General features: G+C 33.3%; 3 protein-coding genes across 3 annotated transcripts in view; 2 read left to right on the forward strand and 1 right to left on the reverse strand.

Moving 5' to 3' along the window:
* LOC133335172 (phosphatase and actin regulator 4-like) overlaps window positions 1-11,816 on the forward strand; it is a 35,467-nt gene extending 23,651 nt beyond the window's left edge. Inside the window, exons 2-5 of the mRNA XM_061543476.1 lie at window positions 7,638-7,802; window positions 8,392-8,490; window positions 10,516-11,112; window positions 11,788-11,816. Coding sequence (XP_061399460.1) covers window positions 7,638-7,802; window positions 8,392-8,490; window positions 10,516-11,112; window positions 11,788-11,816 — 890 coding nt within the window. The remainder of the gene's footprint in view (window positions 1-7,637; window positions 7,803-8,391; window positions 8,491-10,515; window positions 11,113-11,787) is intronic.
* Window positions 1-23,794, reverse strand: part of LOC133335168 (uncharacterized) — a 400,201-nt gene that overhangs the window by 137,083 nt on the left and 239,324 nt on the right. The gene's annotated exons all lie outside the window — the stretch shown is intronic.
* LOC133335151 (laminin subunit alpha) overlaps window positions 1-23,794 on the forward strand; it is a 607,777-nt gene that overhangs the window by 36,654 nt on the left and 547,329 nt on the right. The window lies entirely within an intron of this gene.

Here is a 23,794-nt window from a genome sequence, read left to right on the forward strand (position 1 = left end):
TTCAAACCTTGTGGCACATATCAAATATTTCGAACATTCTTCGTGCATGTGTGGCTTTTTATGTGTCACCTTAATTTGTATTTTCTTTATAGTTTAACCGCAAAACAAAAAAAAAAAAAAAATTAACACACACGTCATGAATAAGCCGATCATTGATACTTATTATGGGAGGAGGCATGAGAATGCGTCAAGTAGAAGATGATACATAAAAACAATGACATTTTAGTATACGCATGTTCATTGTATTTATATACAAATGATGATTAGAAAATGTAGAAAACGAACGGTTTCCTTGTTATTGCTACGGCGGTATGTTTTAGTTATTTTTTAACCGATATCCGTGCATTCTTACAATGAAGGTCGTTATTTTTCGTCTACTTTTGAAATTGTTCTATGTACACATACACAAATCTTGTGGGATTTCTACCAAGAAATAAAATGAATCGTTTCTTGGTCAAATATTTTCGCAGTGCCAAAAATCAGTCAGCTTAAAATTTTAAAATTTTTTGGTATTTAAAAGTCATAGTCCAATTTTAGTTTGGTATTTCGTTTTCTCCTGAAAGTAATTTACCATGGCATAATTTACCCTTAGGGTGGAGGGTATACAAATTTCGGCCCGGCCCAACTTAACGACATTTTTACTAGCTCATTTCATCTTATAGTGATATCTTTGCTTGTCTCCCTGATCCATAAGTCGAATTGGAACTCACTGCAACTGCAAATTTGTATTTCTATTTGTTTACAAAATTGTCTGTTTTTTGTGTGGTTTTTTAAACAACACTTATTCTGAAACATCACTTTTTCTTAATAATCTCAATCTGGAACACTGTACAAAATGTTCAGTACTAGTCACTAGTTACATATCTTTATTCACCAATAGTAACGGTTAGAATATTACAGATACGCAAACATCAATTGATCAGACACAGCAAAACACTGACTTTTGCATGAAAAACAAAACAGTAGCCGAAGTTCAATGAATCTTATTACGGAAAAGACAACAACAACAATGACTAAAGCCTAAAGAAGCCAGTTCACGAGCACGCTTAACTGTTCATCTGTTCGAACTTCTATCCACTCGAATCGAACAAAAACATGGCCAAAGTGCATACTTTTGCATTATCGATTAACTTCAAGTAGCTGTGTAACTCTGGCCCGAGGCACTGCTATCGTTGTTGCCGGTCAATCAACAAATCAACGATGTGCCCACACTGCTGGCTGCCAGTGTGTCAGTTGTAGAGCAAAATGCAATTCATGTATTTAAGCGTAACAAAATGAGATCTGCAACAATGATTATTGTAACAGCGAACCGAACGAGACTGACAAACAGTCAGTCATCCATTCATTCAGTCCAGTATCAATGTTAAAAAGATTGGAATGGCAACGTTTCTCTGGGGCCACTCGAATTCCATTCAAGCGTAAATTCGTTTCTTTAACTATGTCTCTGGAATTGACCTGCTGCCATTGTCCGATTGCTGCCTGACTGTGCCACAGAAAACTGTAAGTGACCACAGATGTTTTGTGTTGTGAGTACGTAGATTGGTGCTCCTCCAAATGGATGGCGTTGACAGTTGTTCTCCGTTGTACAAAGTTTATTACACTTTTTTTGTAAAAAATGTAGTTTTGTTTACATACAATTTTTGTCGGAGACATACATACGCTTGTATGTGTATCATTGCTAAAAATCGTTTTGGAATTGATTAGTGGGGAACCGTTTCTTTTACTTTACAGTTTTTGTCTGTATAGAATTCGTTTAAATTGTTTTAATGTTTACTTTTTAATTTACCGAAAAATATGATACACACAATAAATAACCGGTGTTTCAAAGATTTATTTATAATTACTATTATATACTCATCCTAAGTTTACCACAATTGCTTTTATCGTGCCTTTATTGGTCTAAAGAAAGTCTAATTAACCTTAAAACCCACTTGATGGTTGGTATTCTGCTGCTTGAATCGACCAAATATCTACTCAACGGCATTCTCATCATCTATACACCACCTCTGCGTCAGGTGAACTAGGAGATACACCAATGATAACAGCTAAAGAAGAAAAGGTTCTGACACACAGCCCAAAGGTAGTGAGTAGTCACCACGAACTGAGACACAAACAATCCTCAGGCATTGATGCGAACTAATTATGGAAACATTAAGGCAACGACAACAACACCAACGAGATGCAGCTAACATTTGATGCAATTTATTGTGGCATTTGAACAAGTCGACGTCGTTTGTCTGGAAATGTTCAAATTAATGTGAACGGGCTACAAGTAGATGATTGCATGCTTAACTTGGGGAGAGTGTTAAAACGATAATCAGCTATGGAATTGTTAAAACAAATTAGACAAATTCATGAAATTCATGGACGTAGGAAGGCATCAGGGATTGATGTAAGGTATTTAACCTCTTGTGGCCCAATGTTGGCCCAGGCAAAAAAATATTAGTTTGGGGAAAAAGAAGTCTATTATTTTTATATGAAATACAGGTCTTTATTTAACATGCTTCGGAATGTCCGATCTGGGCCAAATATGCATCGTTTTTTGTATGATTTGCAGCCATTTTAAAGGTAACCTCATAATGTCTCTCTCATAGAAGTCCTGCTCTCCATTTGCAAAAAAATTCAAGTAGTCGATTTTCACAATCCTCCCTATATACCAATTTTTTACCATTAAAGAAATTTTGCAATGCAAGAAAAATATGATAATCGCTTGGCGCCAAGTCCGGACTGTATGGCGCATGCGTTAAAACTTCCCAAATTAGCGCCCGAAGTCTCTGGCGAGTCTCTATAGATGTGTATGGCCTAGCGTTGTCCTGATGGAACACGACACCTCTCCTGTTGGCCAATTCTGGCAGTTTCTGGTCAATTGCTATGTTCAAACGCTCCAGTTGTTGACAGTAGAGATCAGAATTTGGCCATATGGAAGCAACTCATAATGAATAATCCCCTTCCATTCCCACCAAATGCATAGCAGAACCTTCCTGGCCGTTAGTTCTGGTTTGGCCACCATTTGAGGGGTTTCACCGCTCTTTGACCACTATCGTTTTCGCACAGGATTATCCTATGTGATCGCCAGTCGCCATCCGTTTAAGAAATGAGTCTATCTCATTCCGTTTGGCCAAGGCTTCGCAGATAGAAATTCGATCCATCCTATATTTTCTGTTTATGAATCCAATTTGTGAAAATGATTTAAAACTGTTTTATGGTCGATTTTTAGCTTCTGGGCGATGTTACGACTGCTAACATGCCGGTCAACTTCGATCATTTCTCTAATTTTATCGACATTTTCGACGAAAAAGTAATGGATTTATTTGTCCCCAACCTAATATATCTAAAAAAAAAAATCAAATTTTTGGTGAAGTTATGCGTGGAAAGATTCCAGAAGGAATTGTAACCATCTTTCCTTGTAAGAACATACATAATATTTTTTCGATAGCTTTTGTTCATTGCTGGTGTTGTGTTCTGAAATAATTTGAATCAGTCTGCATTCTTTGGAGCGGGAGAAGTCTCCCTTGTTCGACCAGACCAACTTATGGAAAATATATAGACTCTTAACAACATCAGTTACAACTTACGATGGTACCACGCAGAACCTATCGCCTTCTAGACTGAAAACTTGTCGCTCGAATTCACATAAAGCGTCCTAAATCTTTCATATAGTGTTCAGTTGTGTGGTATTTCATAACCTCGGAGATGAAACAGAAAATTAGGTTGGAGGAATTTAAAAAATACCCATTAGACGAAGTGTCATGTAACATATTTATGATGACTATAATGGATTAACAGCCACCTCATGAATACCCCTTGCATTCTGTTGCATGCAAGCACTCTCAGATGACCTTAGATACAAATCACATATGTATGTATGTTGGTCGTATTCTAATGTCACATTTATTATAATTTAAAACAATAAAATATAATTGTGATTTGTTTCTTGTCTATTCTCTTACCACGATAACTCTCGTTGGCATGTTTGGTGTGGCATAGATAAATTTGAATTTGTGTTTTGTTGCTATTTCAGATAGTATCAGTCTCAACCCCCACCCAACCGCACACCCATTCATGCCATGGACAAACTCAAAACTCAAAAAATGTTGCTCATAACCGTTAAAATGCCACAACAGTCACGTGACACTTTGCCATAAATTAGGCGAACAACCGAAAATGCCATCACTTATTGGCGCAGCGAACAGTGGCCACAACAATTAATCGACTGATGTACACATGGGATGGATGCTCCACATGTTGATGCCACATCAACATGCATGCATCCAACCAATCAACCATCGAACCGTTCGTTCGCGATGCACAAAAGTCATTGTATGGCTTGTTGTATGTTCGGTAAATGGCACAAGAGCAATAACATTGGGTTGTGAACATCGTTCGGGCATGCATTCGACAACAATTCGCCAAAGACAAAGTGCAATTTAAGCGTTAAACTGACACACATACATACTCATAAGCGTGTGAGTGTGTGCGAGGTATGCACCCATATGCCAGCGACACTGCTCAGCACTTCATTTACTTTGATTTGCCTGACAAACGCTGCATTGACGCAAAACATAAAGAACTTGTGAACATAACCATAACATTTGTTGGAGCGGCAATTGCATGTTCTGACGTTTCGTTTGTCGCTTCCTTCCTCAATTCCCATCATCATCATCGCCCATCGCATTTAATGAGTTTTTCTTACTTCGTTTTTGTTGTTGATTGTTATTCTTATTCTCTCAGTGTGGGTTTGTGTGTATTTTTATTCTATACTACAAATACCGCAATTCAAAGATCTTCCTCTATTTGCGAACAAAACGACCTACCCACCACCACCTACAAACCCGGACACACACACACACACCTACCTATTGTTGATAGTATCTGGGTGGTTTTTTGTTTGACAATGCTTTTATGCTGCAAAGATTAGAGCTGTCTCAGCACAAGAGACATTAAAGTTTATAAAAGTTGTACAAAAAGCGTGCACACAGCGACGACGACGACATTACATCGAACTAACCGCAAGCCGTTGTCATCTGCTTTTTGCGCTTGCCTACTGTTTTGTGCCACAAAGCAGTGTTGTATGTTGCCGGTGCTGGCAAATTCTCACAGCTTTAGTCATCTACTAATGACAGTCATTCTGTGCTGATGCATCTGCCTAGGTACTAAGGTGAATATGTACGAGATGCGGAATAAAATGCATAGAACTTTTAGAGAAGAAAATGCTAGTATTTCTCTGAAAAGCATACAACCATTATATAAAGTAGAAAAATGGTGAATTTTACTGGTTCGTATATTCATAATTCTCGGATTTAAAACTTCTATTAACCCTACGGTCAATAACCAAAAAAGTATACGTAGATCAATAACCGTGGTACATTTGTACCCATTCAAAGATAGCTCCGTAACTCATTAAAAAATAGGACTATCGTGAGGTTTTTTGTTTTAATTTAGTCTATACGGATCTGATGTAGATGTAGGAAATCAAAATTATATATACATTAAAATAATATATATTTAAATCTATGCTTAAATGATAATCTATCTATATCTAGCATGGATTTAAATATATTTTATTTTAATGTATATATAATTTTGAGTTCCTACACCTAGATCAGATTAGTATAGACTAATTTAAAACAAAAAACCTCACGATAGTCCAATTTTTTAATGAGTTACAGAGCTATCTTTGGATGGGTACAAATGTACCACGGTTATTGATCTACGTAGGTAATGACTTTAAAAAATTGTAAAAATTATATATATGGAAAATATTTATAATTTTTTTCTTCGATTATGTGTGAAAATACCTCAAGAATGATTCCTCAAAATTTGATCCAAATATCTCCATTATTAAAAATTTTACAGCATTTTTATTCAAAAAAAGGTACAAATGTACCCTGTTATTGACCGTAAGTGTGAAATCAGGAGAGATTATATCCCGAATTTAGAAACAAATACTCTTTCTAGTGATATTTCAATGAGAAAGCGTGCACGTCTGGCTCTGGTGTGAACTATGATCATTAGCGTTCCCCAAAACCAATTTCGAGAATAAGGAAGATCTTCACCGATTTGATTTATCCTAGTGCATACGATAGTAATGTACGCACATAATAGTGTGCTAAAATTTGGGGCCGATTGGAGTTTTATTTTTTTTATCGTCCAGATAATAAACGATCAAATGTTGTCTATCATCAATTATTATGCACTCTACCTGTTCGGAATATTTAATCCTGACAGAATGGTTACAATGTTCAACCCTGAAATTAAACTTTTTTCGAATATTTTTTTTACCATATTCGAACATGCATTTAGAGAGTATGGAGCTTAAATCATAGTACATACAACACCTAGTATTACGAATGATATATTGTTAGGCTCATTCGTTATCTTTTTTATTTGTAGCCGCAATTTACAAAAAAAAAAAAAATCGAGAAAGGCGTTTAAAGTTTTAGAATCTAACTAACTAATAACAATTCATTATAAATACAAGAGTTGTTGAGATTTTAAATTGAAGTTTCAAAGGGACATTGTTCAATTAGAGTATACTCGATTTATGTAAAAAACCAAAATTCAATTTTAAATCATATTTTCATTCTCGGCGGTTCTTATATTATTATACTATTCACGATGGTTATTTCTGTTTTACTGATTTTAATAAAATATTTGCAGATCATATTTTTTATTCATAATTCCCAAAATTCTTAATATTTTTCGATCACGTTGAGAAAAAACCTTATTTACATTGTTCTTATTTTCGCTCAAGTCCCTTACTGATTCCTCCTTCGATAATCTCAATTCCACATCTGGTAATTGTTATTCATTCTGTCGTATCTCTGTGTCGATTTTTTTTTTCTTTTTTTCAATTGGTAGTTATCTACTACTTTTGGTACTTTAGTTTTATGTTCACAGCATTGTTTTTATTTGCCATAATTTGCATTGTTCGCCAACTAGTTTTGTTTTTGTTTTTTATACTTGTCTTACTTCACAGACGAGTATAATCATCCTCCGCACACATACAACAGTTGCGTGTTTTATTGAAGTCATACACCATCTCCGCCTCCTCTTCCTCCTCGTTAAGTCGCATCTACTAATATTACGTTGTAGCACAAAAAACGCCATGTCGATTGAGCGACGTCACAATATACGTCACTTGCCAATTTCGTTTTCAGTCAGTTAGTGTGTTATTAAAACCAGCAGTGTTTACGTCGCGCCTACCCCATCTCCAACACACATCACACTCAGAGTTTTACGGTCATGTGATGAGGCAACTCTTCGCTGCTGTGCATCAAACATCGCATTACAGTTAATAACCAGTAGCTGCCACATGATGCACCTCTAAATGTGGATTTTATTTGTTTGTTGTAGTTGTTTTTTTTTATCTACCTCTCTGAATATGGTTAAACAGGAAGTTGCGTTTTGTTGCTCCACTCCGCCTCTGTGTGGAGTTAATGTGATGTTGTTGTTTATTTTCCCATCAGCACATTGTTTGACTGAAATTATGAAATTGTGAGAGCACAAATATAAGGAAGTATTTACTCTAGAGATATTCTAAGTCCTTTTTGTATACTTTTTAAATAAATTTTCTTTAAAATAGATTCAAATTGAATTTGATTTTAATTGATTTTTCCATTTTGTTTTCTTTCCAGCTAAAAAACAAAACGGTGCTGCATTGCGTACAAATAGTTTAGGTTCTGGTACACGCACACCACCCTTGGAGCGTAAAAGCAAATTAAGTGCTTTGGGTCGTTTCTTCAAGCCGTGGAAATGGCGGCGGAAAAAGAAAAGCGAAAAGTTCGAAGCTGCATCAAAGTGTAAGTAGAGTAACAGTATATAGGATAATACAATTAACTCATTGGGACAAATCAAGATTCGTGACACAATTTCTGTTGGTTTTTCCTACTACATCGACACTATGTATACACATATAAAATTTCTGGGCAAGGAACACGTTTAGATATGATCAGTAGCTCAAATGGTTTTTCGTCTCCAAAAGAAAGGGGTTGGGACAGCCCATAAAAATTATTTATTCTGACAAGTCTATCATTTCTTGTGAACCGTATCACAGTTTCAAGATCCTTACTTACTTAGCTGGCTTGTGACAGAACTTTCGACCATAAGCCGACCTTAAAAAAGATTTCCAGGCGCGTTACAAGATCCAGTGCCATTAATACCATGTTACCTCATGTCTTTACGGTGTTTCGACGTTGTCTTAATGTACATCAATAGGTTTCGTACGGTTCATCGATTTTTGTTGATCAGGATAGCTGTGTATATGACCCCCAAATGTGACCAATTATTGCATCTCACTAACCAGTCCTTCTTTAACAAAAATGCCCCCTTTGAGCACTTTTTATTTGATTTATGTAAATAATAATTGTTTCTTTCGATATTTCTTTACAGCCCTTGAACGCAAAATATCAGTACGTGCCAATCGTGAAGAACTTGTTCAAAAAGGTATTTTATTGCCCGAAAGTCCACTGGGGAATATTCAAGAACCAGGTAAGTGTAGTAGCGTTCAGTATTCATTTACAATTGTAATGAAATTAGTTGCCCATTTTTTTAAAAATTATTATTCGCAAACCTTTACTTGGCCCGTAAAACGTCCTGTAATATCTAAATTCTCTATCCCACTGTTCATCTATTCGTGTAGAATCTTCTTTGAACAAACTAAACTCAGAATCTTATGTGGATATTTTGTAATAATCCTAGACTGCAAACAAATTACCATGAAGTTGTACTTCAACTCCATAATTCCTGTCAATTAGCATTTTGTTATCTATTCTGAAAGTGTTTCTCTGGACATCATGCCCATCGATTTATGGATAGATTTAAGAAAACCAGCTAGACTACAAATATGCGCAGAGTCGACAACCAGCATTTAGCAGTAAACTAAAGCTAAGCGCAGTGTTGTCGACAAGATAAGCCTAAAGAATTATTAAAATAAGCCAATTATGTTTAGCACAATGTGGATTGACTTGGGAGGAAAGCAGCAGGCTGACAAGCTCTCCTCATCATCGATACTCCAGCCAACAAGAGCCAAGCCAACAAGTGCAACGAATAATGTTTTCTTTTTCTGCAAATGCATTCCAGATAATAAACGATCAAATGTTGGCTGTCATCAATAATTATGCACTCTACCTGTTTGGAATATTTAATCCTGACAGAATGGTTACAGTGTTTAAGGAGTTGGAGAGGGAGAGAGTATAGTGGTGTTGTTCGATGTTATATAAATAAGAAAATAGTAGTTGTCCTTTTGTAATAATATTGTTAGATTTGTTTTCTATGTTTAGTATAACGTTAAGTCATGCTTGAAATCAAACTTCAAATATAGAAGCACCTTAAATCATAGTACAATCAATGCCCGGTATTACGAATTATATATTGTCTGGCTCATTCTTTATAGCGAAACATACTTTATATCTCAAAGTTATCCGTAATAAAAATAAAATATTTAATATAATATCCATAATAGTAACATGTTCACATATTTTTTTTTAAAAAGATAAACCCATTATTTTTTGCGCCATTCATTATCCCAATATACAAATTTTGAAAACATTTGTTATTACGGTAGTCAGTGTAAAAATTACAATATTTTGTAAATTTCGTTATACCGAGCGTCGACTGCATTTAATAAATGTTTTAAAAAATCGTTTTTCTGAGACGAAATTTTGCACAGGCTATTGACTTGAGACTAGAATAGCGAGTGTTCAGTTTTATTAAAATCGGTTCAGTTCAAATCGATATAGTATAGTTCCCATGTATAATTTCATCCGATTTTATATAAAAAGGAAATTATACGTCTTTTCAAATAAATGGAAATCGATATATAGCATCCATTTATGATTGATTGTGCGCATAATATACCTCGAAATCTAAACGATTATAAAATGTTAGTTTGGAATAAAACATTAAAAAAAAACATAAAAAAATGCATCAATAAATACATAAAAAAATAGACCATAACTGTTTTAAACAATTTCTCCAACCCAATATTATTTTTCTCTTTTTGTCGAATATTGCGGGCGATAGGTTTAATTTACCCTCTGCAAATGAAATATTTGTTTAAATTGGCGCCATCTGGCGGAAATTTAAATAAAATTTATCAGCGCTTTATTAGTGGTTTAGTTTGACTACTCAACACTAGATCGAGCTTTTTCAAGTTCTTCAACATAACATTTTCATTAATTCAAAAGCTACTGTTATCACAAAGCTTTCCCGTAAAGAGAATTACACATTCTGCTTTTATTAATTCAATTTTTTATTTATTAATTTCTATACAATAAAATCCGTTAATCCAGATAATTGATTGCGGACCCCAAATCGGATTATTGGCGTTTTTTAATTGGTTTATATTTTTTTACTTTATTTATCATTTAAATAAATAGTTTTATATTTTAAAATTTTGTGAAATGCCGAATAATCCGCATTAGCGGAGTCCAGATCATTGCTATTACACTGTATTATTATTTTAATTTATTTTTCCTTTATTATTATTTTTATATTTTGTTTTATTTATTTTAGGTGAGGAATCTTATTACAATGATTCAAGTGCCGTTAATAATTCAGCAGTGAATGCGAATGGCTCGATTTTATCATCGACCGTCCAAAATAATTCCATTTTAGCCAATGCCTCAGCGGGCAATGGCGGCAGTAGTAGTATTAATGCTGCTTCACAGCAGCAGCAACAACAGCCGCAATCACAGCAACAACAAACACCGCAAACACCGTCGCACCAACAGCAAATGGCCAATTCGTTGTCCCCGTTACAACAATATCAGGCCAATCTAATGCTTAACGGTGTTGGTGGTAGTAGTAGTGGTAACAGCGCCAGTGGTAGTAGTAGTAACGCAACTACCATGCCACATTCCACCAACAACGGTAATGCCTCCGGTGGCATAACTCCCACACTTAGTAGTGGTGCAGCGACACACATCACAAACAATACAAATTCCGGTGGTAGTGCAACAGCAGACGCATCGTCCAGTGGCAGTGCTGCAGCACACTCATCGCCGTCGTTGGGTGTTGTACAGCCTCCACCACCCTTGACACCATTGGCCCAGCATCATCAAGCGTTGGCGCAACAGTTGCAACAACGATTTGCCATCAGCAATAATAACGGTGAGTTTATGTTTTTTGTTTGTTTGTTTTTTTATTATGTTTCTTTGGTTGTTGTGTTATTAGTTTTTTTGTTGTATTTTTTATTATTTCTGTTTTTGTTATTTTTTTATTTATTACATTTGTTGTTATTATTGTCAGTGGTAAAATACATCTACAAATGATGATGTTATTGGTGTTGGTGCTAGCGAAGATGGTGTTCGATGCCGGTGATGGGTATTCTTATTACGACTATTATTAATATTGATGATGTTAGCATTTTCCTGAACTTAATATTTGACTTATTTAATGACATTGTAAATGTCAGCATCATAAGGTATTAATATTGTGTATTTTTTTCTCTTTTTTATAACACAATTTGTTGGCTTATTTCTATATTTTCCCTCTGTTTCCCACTTTGTCCTTCCTGTAATAAATGAATTTAATTTATTGCCTACCTCGTAGTTTTGTTGTCGACATTTTTTGTAACATTTGCAGTGTTACTATCACAGCTGCGCTTCCTCCTTAAGTTTATGTCGGCCATTAAAGACATCCTGAAAATATTTCCTTCCGTAAGAATTTCGTTGCGGTGGCCGCTGACGCTCTACATAATTGTATGGGAAATTGTAAGACAAGTTTTTGTATATCATTTCGAGGAGAATTATTATTACAATTAATTGCAAATTTTCACAATTCCAGTACTGTGTGATAGTTATATTGGTAAATAAGCTATTACATATTATTTTAATTTAAAAAAAAAACGCAATGCTTTCATATTTGTGGCTAGCCAAAATTATCACATCGTACATCATGATTCAAAAATTATTTTTCTTTCTGCCAATTTTACGCATAGTTTACAAATAAATTATTATTTAAAATAAAAAATTACACCAATGCATTATATAGCTGAAATCGCGATTTTAGCGGCAAAAAATTAAATTTGCAGCTTAAAATTTTTCAAAAAATTTTGATGGCATTCTGTACACAATATAGTGATAAGAAAGAATCGATTTCCAGGAATGAGAAAACATTTAGATGTGTCTATATATGAAGTATTGTGTACAATGGATGTTGAAGAATTGATTGATTCTTGTGATATCAGTCATTCCAATGAATGGGAATCCAAAATCCCCCAATTAGAACCTTAAATACATAAAAACTGCTAATTCGTTTAAAAAACGTGATCAAAATTCCAACAATTTCGATTTATGGGATATATCGTTATATGAGGGCTACCCGAAAAACGAAGTTTGGCTAAATATGAGAGGTTACCATTCAATGTTTCATAATTAACTCAAACAAATAAAAATATCAGGACAAAAATTGTCTTAGCATCATGAAGTATTATTTATTCCACTATCGATAATATCGCAGTTGCGTAGGGTATGCTATGGTCGGCCCCTGCCAATAATTGCTTATTGTTTATTTATATAAAAAGTTTTAACATTTTCTGTACGCCCTATAGCTTTCATACACATCACATATTAGGCCATTCGTTCCATATGTGTCCCATTTAATTATATTTCTTTAAAATGTATACAAACAATAATAAGTTATCTATTTAATCCGCCTCGACAACATTCCGCACAATACCAGTTTTCGCTGTCGTCGTCTAATTTATTTGTTGCTCTATAACTTTTTATGGCAACGTGTTCCGCCACTACTCATCATCCTACTATCTGCTGCTGCAGTGCTTATAAAATAGGATTTGCATTTGCATGACCATTTCAGGTGGAATTGTTTAAACAAATTGTTCCTCCAACACGACGAGACTTGTCTGTCTAACCTACCGTACCCGCTGTTGCTGTCTGTTCACAGCTGTTTATTTTTCTTTTCAAAAAAAAAAGTGGCTTTTATAAATTATTTCAGTCGTTGCTCACGCCCATTTCATTATCTTTCAAGATGAATAGAACAACTACAACAACAAGAAATAAATATGAATATTTTATTTAAAAATAATTGTTTATTATGCACATGTTTACATTTTGTAGTCGTTGTTGTTGTTGTTGGTGTTATTTAACGTTCTACGTTTTATCTAATCATTTATTATTTGTTTTGTTTACGCTCGCTCTTCTCTGCTTCTGTGGGTTTTGTTGTTAAATAAAAATGACCAAATAAAACAAACAACAACAATATCGCTATGGGGCCCAGTGAATTTGGAAATATTGAGCAAAAGAGAGCACTGACTTGCTCTTTCAATAAAAAGTTTATACTGAGGGAGCGTGAGAGAGAGAGAGAGTAGCTATGCCAATGTAAATATGGCCATATTTTTGGGGTTGCCCGTTATGAAGAAAAGGAAATAAAATCCCACCATTGGGAGAATCTATAATACAATATATTTTTTTTTTACATTATTTAGGAACGCATGTATCTGTATCAACCAAACCTACCTTTTTACCTTCAACAAACTTGAAACTCATCACATTTTGAGTTCAATAAAAAAGATGTATAGACCAACACATTGAAAATGTGCTTCTTCTTGAATATGTAAAGAATTGCAAATATTGTTAGAATGGATCAAAGGAAGGGATCTATTTCACTAGAAAATGTTAGACAAACAAATGAATCGTTTATTTTGAAAGTGGTTTAAGTCCATTTTTTCTTATAGTGGGATATTTAAAGGTTTGGGTGTGATTTCTTTCAAAAACATTGTTAAGCGGTATTATGTTTTGTTTGTGGCTCTGTGTCCTTAAATATGATAGAATATATAACGTAATATGCTTTGTTAATTTCTCTGGAAAACCAATATTTGTATTAGCGGCTAAAATCAGTGTTGCCAAAACTTTGCCATTAAAAAATGCTAGATTTTGTTTAAAAAAATGCTATAAAGTGCTAAAAAATTTAAAAAAGTGCCAAATAAAAGTGCTAAAAATTTATAGAAGGAATTTCGTTTATAGCTAATAATGAAATCTTAAAATTTGCTTGCAAGACCTGTAAATATTCACCTGATATCCTATTTATTCATAATCAGAATAAAATCCTATGTCGATATAGCCATGTATATATAACACGCAACATTGACGACAGATCTTTGAAATTCTGCACATTGCAAACATTCCTAGGATGGTATTGAAAATGGGATATATGTGTCCCCAACCGATTTAGCTATAATTTGACATTTTGGATTTTCATTGGAAACTAGTAAAAAAGTGTCAGTCGGTGTTGCCGACAGATATATACCCCCAGCCTGTGGTTTGCGGAGGTCTTCGGAATTACACACAGATTATATTATTGGCTTTATATAAGAAATATGTTTTTATCAAAGAGGTTTCGGATTTAATGTTGATAAAATTTTATAAACTACTGGGTCCAATCTTCGGAATTGATATAGGGTTGGTATTGATAATATTCCAATGCAATAATAATTCGCCTGATATTGCATTTATAAATATTGAAAATTTTGACCATTCGTGGGGGAGGTACCAGAAGTAGTCGACCAATGGGTCCCAGCTTTGGAAATAATCTAGACTTCGTAAAAATAATGGGTTGTGCATTGTTTGGTTCATATCGGACATTCCGTTCGCCTGATAATGGATTTATAAATATTGAAAATTTGGACCCCTTATGGGTGAGGTACCAGAAGGAGTGGACCAATGTGTTCCATCTTCCTACTTGACCTAGGCTTGGTGAAGATAATAGATTGTACACAGCTTCGTTAAAATAGGATTCTCATTAGGCTGGAAATCTCCATGCCAATAATTATCAAAATTTGGCCGTGTTTCGGGGTAGCCTCCAGAAAGCAGTCATGGACGTTTTTTAATTGATTGTAATATCACATTGCGCGTATGCTTCGGAGGCTGGTTTAAAGTACCGACCTATTTTCGGTATTTTGAGGGGTTTAGCCGTATTCTCTGGCCTCTGTTAGGGTAGAAAATATTTATGTGGACAATTTCTACATTTGATACTCCATTTAAAATTTCCGTCCTATTTGCATACTTTTAAAGTTTTAAAGTACGTCCATTTTTTTACATAACTCCCATATAAAGTGGGGCGTGACACATTTTTGCTACTATGAAGTGGCTATAATATGACATTCCAGAAAGTTTATAATTTAGGTTCATAATTGTTTTTTTTTTTTCATTTTCCCAAATAAACAACCTAATACCAGACAATGTCACAGTTACCATATGACTCAATAGGTCTATGTGGAATCGAAAAACGGAAAATTTTTTAGTATAAAACCAAATAGACGGAAAGTTTTGAAAATATCCAAAAAAAAAAAAAAAAAAAAATAAATAAATAAATAAATAAAAAATGCTAAAAAAGATGCTAGGTGCTAGATCAATTTTTTTGGTGCTAAACGAGTTTAAAAAGTGCTAAATCTAGCACTAAAAGTGCTAAATTGGCAACACTGGCTAAAATAGACTTAAACCACATTCAAAATAAACGACCCAAATACTTACATATGCATAACAAATTCCATCTTCCATGTAAACATACTATCAGCTTTTACGGCAAATAATTATAGCTGTGGCACCTCTTCAATACATGCTATGTACAAAAGAGATAACGAGCGAGTGCAAGCGTTAAAAAAGAGAGCTTGGAAGAGAGCACAATTTCTCTTTCATTTCCATTGCGACATTTTTCATTCATATTCTTTTCATCATTGTTTATAGCAAAACGAAAAGGATGCCGAACAGGGCGGTCGAATAAAATTGTATGCGTTTTGTTTTTCGCATAGCCACCCGCTTTCAATGAACCGACGAACTCAGTTGGCGTTTAATGTACGCAGCGTAAAGCGGCGGCGGCTTACTCGAGTTTCATTTTTGTATGGCGTTAATTAATCGTAAATAAAGCACAAAAAATGAAATAAATAAAGAAAACACCATCAAAATTTAGCAATGCAATACAACAACAAATCGTTTGAATATTGCTGGTGAGAGCGTCGTTCTTGTAGACAAATAAAAAAATCTGCAAAAAAAAAGAAGAAAAATAAAAAATAAAAGTGTTTTTCGTTTTAAGAAAGAAACAAAATTGATAACAAGTTCAAGAAAATTTGCTTCGCAAAAAAATTAAAAATGCAAATAGTGAATGTTAACAATCGAATTGTGTTCTATAGGATATGCTATGATATTGTCAGCTAAAAAATAATAAATATAAAAATGACGGCAATTAAAAAAAAATATTAAAATAATAATATAGCAATGTTGTAGACGTGTTTGTGTGTGTGTGATGTGTAGAAAATTGGAAGCATGTCATTCATGCATAGTGACTCCTTTCCTTCTCAATATCCGTATTCGCATCCCTAACATTGTGTAGCAATCTGATGTGTTGTGTTGTTCCTTTGCCACCAATATATCGTCGGTGGTTCTGTGCCTAAGTAGTGGTATCGTTAATCGTGGTTTCCATTTTACTTTTGTATCTTTTATGCAACGTTATCCATGTTACTTGTGTACCGTTCTGTGTTTTTTTTTTCTGCCACTCTGCTGCTCTTCTTTGATCCCGAATTACTGCTTTGTGGCATTTGTGGAAAACCGTGTCTGTGGCTTGATTGGAATTTTAATTGCAATAAAGAAGGAAAATTACAAGTGACAGCTACAAACACAAACAACAATGAATGAATATGACCGAGTGTCCGAGTGGATGTCACATGATTTATTAGCGGAAATGACGGAAATGTCGTTTTATTGCAGAAAATCAAATTGTTTTTCTCCGTTCGTCGTTTTTTGTTCGTCAATTATGGATGGTGTCAATAATGAAAATGGAATAATTTATTTTCGTTTTGTGTGATTTTATTGTTGTGTTATTTTCCCCCCTCTCTGTGAAAAAGACACGCAAACGAACACATACACACACACACACACACGAAATTTGGTGTGTGTGTCTGATTTGCCGGTAACTTGGCGGCAATGCCAAAATGAAAATGAAATGTGCTGCTAAACAAATAATTAATTAAAATAATAATAATAAAACAATGCATTAGTTAATACCAATTGTGTACGCTAATTTGTGTGTGTTTTCTTTTATTAACAAAGAAATATTCACAGTAGTTGCTCAAGGTTCTGATACGTTTTTTGGTTTGTTTTCGAATGTTTTTTGGAATTAACATAAAACAGATGTTGCTCCAAAGATGCGTAGTTTTGTTACGAGTTTGTTTTTTCCTCATTGCTGAAGGATAATTTCTTATGAATTTTATTGTATGTTTTCTTTTTTCGCGAATAGAAAAACAAACAAAAATACATAAGTAAATAAATAAACGTTTGAACAACGTATTGCTAAATTGTTTAATGACTGTCCGTTATTTCCAATATATGTTATTCTAGGTAAAATAAAACAGGTTTATATCCCTATGTTTAGATGGGTTCAGGACGGACATGCAAAATTTTTTTCTTATTACTCATTAATTTTCAAAAATTATTAAAATAGGCAGCTAAACAATTTTCAGTTTTAGTTATTTGTGTATCATTTATTATATTTATTCACGTCACAATAATGTAAAAATGTTTCAAGTAACATTTTCGTTCCCTTTACACACCTTGACTGTAGTTTTGTTAATCTTTTCTAATTTCCTATGCAATTGACTCCAGCCACCACACCTTATTATTATTATTTTTTTTAATACTTATGTGTGCTTAATAAATCATAAAGGATACCAGGCTAGACCATTAAAATGTCGCTTCATTCACTCCAGCTGAGACTCACCAAAGCGCGGTCTGTAGTTAATAAAAGTTTACAGGGTGTGTCAGTCAGTAACTCCTTTTCTAATGGAGATATGCAGACACATTGGCGTTTTAATAATACCGTCAGAGGGTGTTGGGTGTTTTATGTGGTCTTTGAACTTTAGCACGCAATAATATATTTGTTTTAGTTTTTTTGGAATTTGGATATTTAATGATATATATTTGAAGTAAAAGGAAAATACAACATTGCGTTCTGTTGTTGTTTATTTTGCGTTTTATTTTAGTTAACATTTTTGTGGAGTTTTTCTTTTCTATCATATCACAGTTTTCCCTTTTCCATAAAGAAGTTTCATGCCTAAGAGAGTTTCATACTCTCTTTAACTCCTCTCTTCCATTTGCTCTTATGTTATTTTATGGTATGCTTTAACTAGAGTTTTCAATACTCATGCTATAATCCTTGGACGGTATTTGTGTGAGTGTGTGTTCTTCGGTGTTCACACTCCTTATTTCTGTGTATTTTCAGTCGTCCTTATTTTTGCCAGAACTGCCAGTAAAAAGAAATAATTTTAGTGCTTAAATAAAAATTGTGATAAAACTAACACCAAAAAGAATAAAAATAAGGAACGAAATATAGTTGGTGATTTACATAGAAAACTTTAATAAAAATTTTCCATAAAATTAAAAAAAATTACCGACTGATGTGCTTTTACATTTCGTGTCGGCTGCCGACGAATCCAACAAAAATTATACATACCCAACAAATAGTGTCTGAGGTCGTGAACCTTTTGCAAAAAAAAAAAAAAAATCTATGATATTCATTTCTAAACCAATGACAGACGGAAATATATGCGTATTTGTTAGTAGTGTGTGTGTGTGCTTGTGACTGTAATTATTATTGTTGTTGTGCCATTTATTTATTTTTTTGTTTCTACAAAACTATTTACAATGGAAATCATATTTTTGACTTGTCACGCTAACAAATTACATTTAAAGTAAAATGGAAAAAAGAAAACAATGTAAAAAATTTCATCTGTTTTTTTTTTTTTTCTATGGAAATTTCAACATTTGAGGCCAATGAACGATTTTCCCTGTTAATTTCAAATATGCCGATTTTTGTGAATAGATCAATATAAGGAATAGATTGCGGGAGTCTTTAGAAGAAATTTGGCGCAGATTATCTATGTAGATATAGCTCCCATATATATTTTCTTCCGATTTTATGTATATTGTACAAAAAAGGCCCAAAGTTTAACCGATTGTCACAACATTTGTACAATTTACTGAAATTAACATAGATTAATGTGTGGCAAGTTTCATTGAAATCGGTTCAAATTTAGATATAGCTCCCGTCCTATTTTAGGTATTTTTTTTTTTGCACAAAGTATCAAATTGAGACTTGAATGACGTTATTAGGTTTTTTTGTTTGAAATTGATGCATATGGACCCATAGCTTTCAAAAATATATTTCGAACTTTACTACTTTCTTTAGTGGTTTTAAGTAGATAACCATCATTTCATATATAGGAAAGCGAATCTAATTAAATTGTCAAAAGTAGTGTTTCTGTTTAAAAATAATATTTGTTCTCAAATTGAGCGGAGCATGAAAATTTGCAATGGAAAAATTCTTTAATATTGAAAGAAAAACTTCATTTATGTCCTCAATCTACATTTCGAAAATGATCCCTATTTTCTATAATCATTGGGTGGTCAACTCTATATATTCACATTGCTGTCCATTTAATATCCTGCTTTTGGTTGAGTATATTGCCTGTAAAGTATTCAAGAAAAATATTCATTCCCGGAGAAGAGTCTTTTTTTACCAATCCAACACTGAATATAATAACAAAAAAGTATTCTTTGTGTGGTTACTTATTTTTTTTTTTTGCTAATGTGGGTGCGACATAATAATCCTCTTACTAATACCAAATCTATGTTTATGCCAAAATACATTTTTCCTTCTTATGATAATAACTAAAATAAGATTTCAAATATGGGCCAAAGGCGTTTTTCGCAAAAGCAAAAAAATAACAAACAAAAACATTTTCTGCTTTGAATCTCAGTGCCAAATAGCACAGATGTTTGTGGCAAAATGAATTTATCAACTTTTTTATCTTCATTCATGCGTTCAGAGGCAAGCAGAAAAAAGTCCATGATGAGTATTTTTTTTATTGCTTTGAACATTTCCTTAATAAAATATTAAACCAATTTAAAATTTTGCTTATCATCTGTTTGGAATTTCTATAAATTTAATTTTAAATTCGCTCATTCACACATATCTACACACATTGCTCACACTCTCATTCCGAAGAAATGTATCACAAATGTGGTTCGGATATTATGCGTAAGAAGAATATATGTTCTCGTACTTATATATGTATATTAATCACAGTTGAAGAATATTTTTTTCCATTGTCAGACTAAACGAAAATATATTTGTGTGCATGTGTTTGTGCGTATTTAGTCAGGTAAATACAAACATCTACTCAAATTAACGTTATGTGTTTTAATTAATCGAAAATGTTCTCTTGATTTGATTTCGACTAAAGCAGCAACTTTTTTATGGTATCGAAATTCAAATCATCCCACAAAGATATATACTGGCATGCACATTATGTGTCAACAATGTCCATAAATCAATTTCAATTGGATACATTCTATTGTTGTTTTTTTGTCATCTTTTGTGTTGAAGAGAGAGACAGAGAGTTCAGTTGCTTTTGATATAGTTTTTGTTTTTAATTTGCAAAAGAAGGACTTTAGTTTTTAGCTCGTGACAAAACCAAAAGCAAACAATAATTTTCAATTGTGATGCGAGGTCAAAGAATCAAACCAAAGGCAACATCATGCGAGGAGTCGCCACATCATACCAATGACTGGGGCCAATCACAGTGGAGCATGTTTAGTATTTTCATACAGTGGAAATGTTTAATCTAAAATTTGAAAAGTAGGTTTGTGTTCAAAAAAAAAAAAAAAAAAAAAAAACAATTAAAAATGTCAAATCAAAGTGGTAATACGTCTTACAGCTGTCAATTTCGGTAATATAATATGATGAGCGCATTTTGATACTTGTTTGTAAATAAAAAATAGCCAAACTTGATACTGTTATCGTTCTTTTAGGAGTTTTAAAGAAACCAACAGTAAACTGAATAAAAAAAACCGAATAAAAATTTAATATAGATTCCATACATGAAAATTTTCCCCAATTTATACATTTTAAAATGGATGTAAAATCCAAAGCTTCTAAAGTCGTGTCTACGATTTCATTTTTAATCTGATATAATACTTGACACTGACACTTCACAACCAACAAATTGCAAATTGGCCCTAATTTCCTATACCGCACTGTTTGCTTCCTCTCTCCCTCTGCCTCTCCAAAATTCATCCATACAAAGGTAGTAACATAAAAACCATGTTCAACAACAACAACAAATGTCAGTCAACAATCCGTCCTACAATCACAGCACGTAATTAAAATCATTGTTGTACAGACGATTGTTAGAAGCAAAGTGTCGCGTTCCGTGATTGACTTTGGTTTGGCTTGGCTTTTTGGTTGGGTTCAAGCCTTTTAAGGATTTCGATTATTTAATCGCTATGGCAGCAGCGTGTTGAGTGCGATTCTGTCAGCTGTTTGTTTGCTTGCATTGAAAAGAAATCAGAAATAAAGAGTATGCCAGCAGCGATAAATTGAAAAGAAATTTAACAAAAATAAATAAAAAACTCACACAGCAACAACAATATTATTAATAATGAAGTGTCGTTGTTGTTGTGTTGGTTTTTTATTTATGACAAAATATGCAAATTTCCATTTAATGATTATTTTGCATTCAAGCATTTTATGGAACCACAACATTCGTGTTTATTTAATTGTATAGAAATGTTAAAAGAAATAAAAATAGCAATAACAACAAGTACACAACGATTTTAATGGAGCGCAATAATAATTAGACGATCGATCACTTTTCTGTAGAATAAATTTTGTTAATTTGTTAGGGGATGGGGATGTAGAAAGGCCATAGCAAGTGTTGATATATTTGCACATTCCATTCCATAAATTCCAATGTGTATTAGGGTGTTGTGGAATTTGTACAATATTTACTTTTTATAATCACCGCATAGAAATGTCTGTGTCTCAAAATTTGTAGTCGATTTAGAAATGACCCTCAATTTGTCTGTGGGCATGATAACTCGAGAAGATATTAACCGTTTTGATCAAAATGTTTAACAGCATAATATTTATTCCAAAGTCAGATCAAGTTCGAAGACAAAGAGGCACTTGTTCAGAGGCGGTTCCAGTATGTGTGTAATAATTTTATTGAAAATTTGAATAGGAAATTTATGCTAATTGGCTATTGACACGAACGTAGTAATATGTTTCAGATAGAATTTCGGCTGCATTAACCCGAATTGTTATTCAGAATATTTTTGGTACATTGCGTCCAAAAAAGAAAACCACGCACTTGACAAGGTTTTGCTTGCCCACACCTCCCAAAATACCGAATAATGGTGATTGCCTTTATATGGGAGCTATCGAAAAAGTTAATTTTTTGGTAATGAGATTTTCTAACCAATGGAAACCCAATTTGGTTTAAAAACTTTTCAAAAATCCTTAAAGTGCAAGATGCAATTTGAAAATGCCAAAATTATATTATTAGGTTGGGGAAAAAGACATCCATTTTTTTTTTTGCGCAGATGGCTATGCTGATAGATTTCTCGTAATGCATCGATTAAACGATTTCAGATTTATGCTCGTTGGAAGAATGACATTTCGCAGTAAAAATATATTTTGCTGTTTTTTGTTTGGTGCATTCAGTTGTGAGTTACAGGGTGTTAAAAATGGAAGTGAACAAAGAGAAAATTCGGTACATTTTACAGTTTTCTTTGACAAAGACAAAAATGCATGTCAAGCGGCTAAAATTGTGAATGGTGTTTATGGTTCCTATACAGCAACAATCAATTATGTGCAATTTTTGTTTCGTAGATTCCGTTCTGGAATTTCTAATGCCGATAAAATCGGAAAAATTATCGAAGTTGACCGGTTCATGTTAGCAGTCGTAACATCGCCCAGGAGTTAAAAATCGACCATAAAACTGTTTTAAACCCTTTACAACTGACCAGAAACGCCAGAAATGGCCGACGGGAGAGGTGTTTTCCCAAACGTTCCTTAATGATACACAGAGCCGGTTAATTTTACTTATATAAACAATTTCATAATTTTCCAAATGTCATTTTATTTCTACAGAACTTTAATATTGATAAATATTAAATATTTATTTCTCTCAAGTAGACCCTCATCGAGACGGGTCCGTTGGATATTTTTCTCTAAAATTAACTCGAGTTTTTTTTCAATCATCATAGCCATATTTTTTGCTTCTTGTCAATTACTGATAACATTTTCATCAATTGATAATATATTTTTGTGATATGATTTCGATTTCCGTCATAGCTTTATTGAATTATTTATTTGTTTGTTGCGATTTTATTTTGGAGAACATATCGAAATGGTACACAATATTTTGCTACTTCTTTATCACGACACGGTATTTTGATATGACGGATTTTTTTTTAATGTAAGAGAGAGAAATGACAAGTGCCAAGGAAACAAATCGTCGGCTGTCAAGACAACAGTAACTTCAGAATAATGTATCAATTGTTGAAGCGAATTTTATGATTCGATGGCTTTGTTGTTTTTGTTTGAGGCGTATGCCATTTCGCTGTGTGCCAGGCCATTGCCAGTTTACACTCAATGCACATTTATTACGAATTTTTTATATTTTTTTTGTTGGTTGGTTTTATATTTATTTTTATCCATGTTGTTTTTATTCAATATGATCAGTGCAGGGTGTAAAACAAGTGATAAATTAATTAAGAAAAGTCCATTTTTTGATGAACACGATTTTAGTACTTTTTGATGGGCGGGTGTATATTTTTTTATGACTTCTGTAAACGTTCAATAAAAATATTTGATTAAGATTAATTAGTTTAATTACATTTTATTATTATTATTTTTACTCACAATAAAAATGGGGTGTAGTTGAATTCGAAGCCATACACAGCATTCATTTGCGGCCATTGGGATGTTATTAATTGAA

The sequence above is a fragment of the Musca vetustissima genome, unplaced genomic scaffold (assembly GCF_032173495.1).
Source record: "Musca vetustissima isolate MV318-11 ecotype Yass unplaced genomic scaffold, APGP_CSIRO_Mvet_v1 utg1735, whole genome shotgun sequence".
Taxonomy (NCBI): domain Eukaryota; kingdom Metazoa; phylum Arthropoda; class Insecta; order Diptera; family Muscidae; genus Musca; species Musca vetustissima.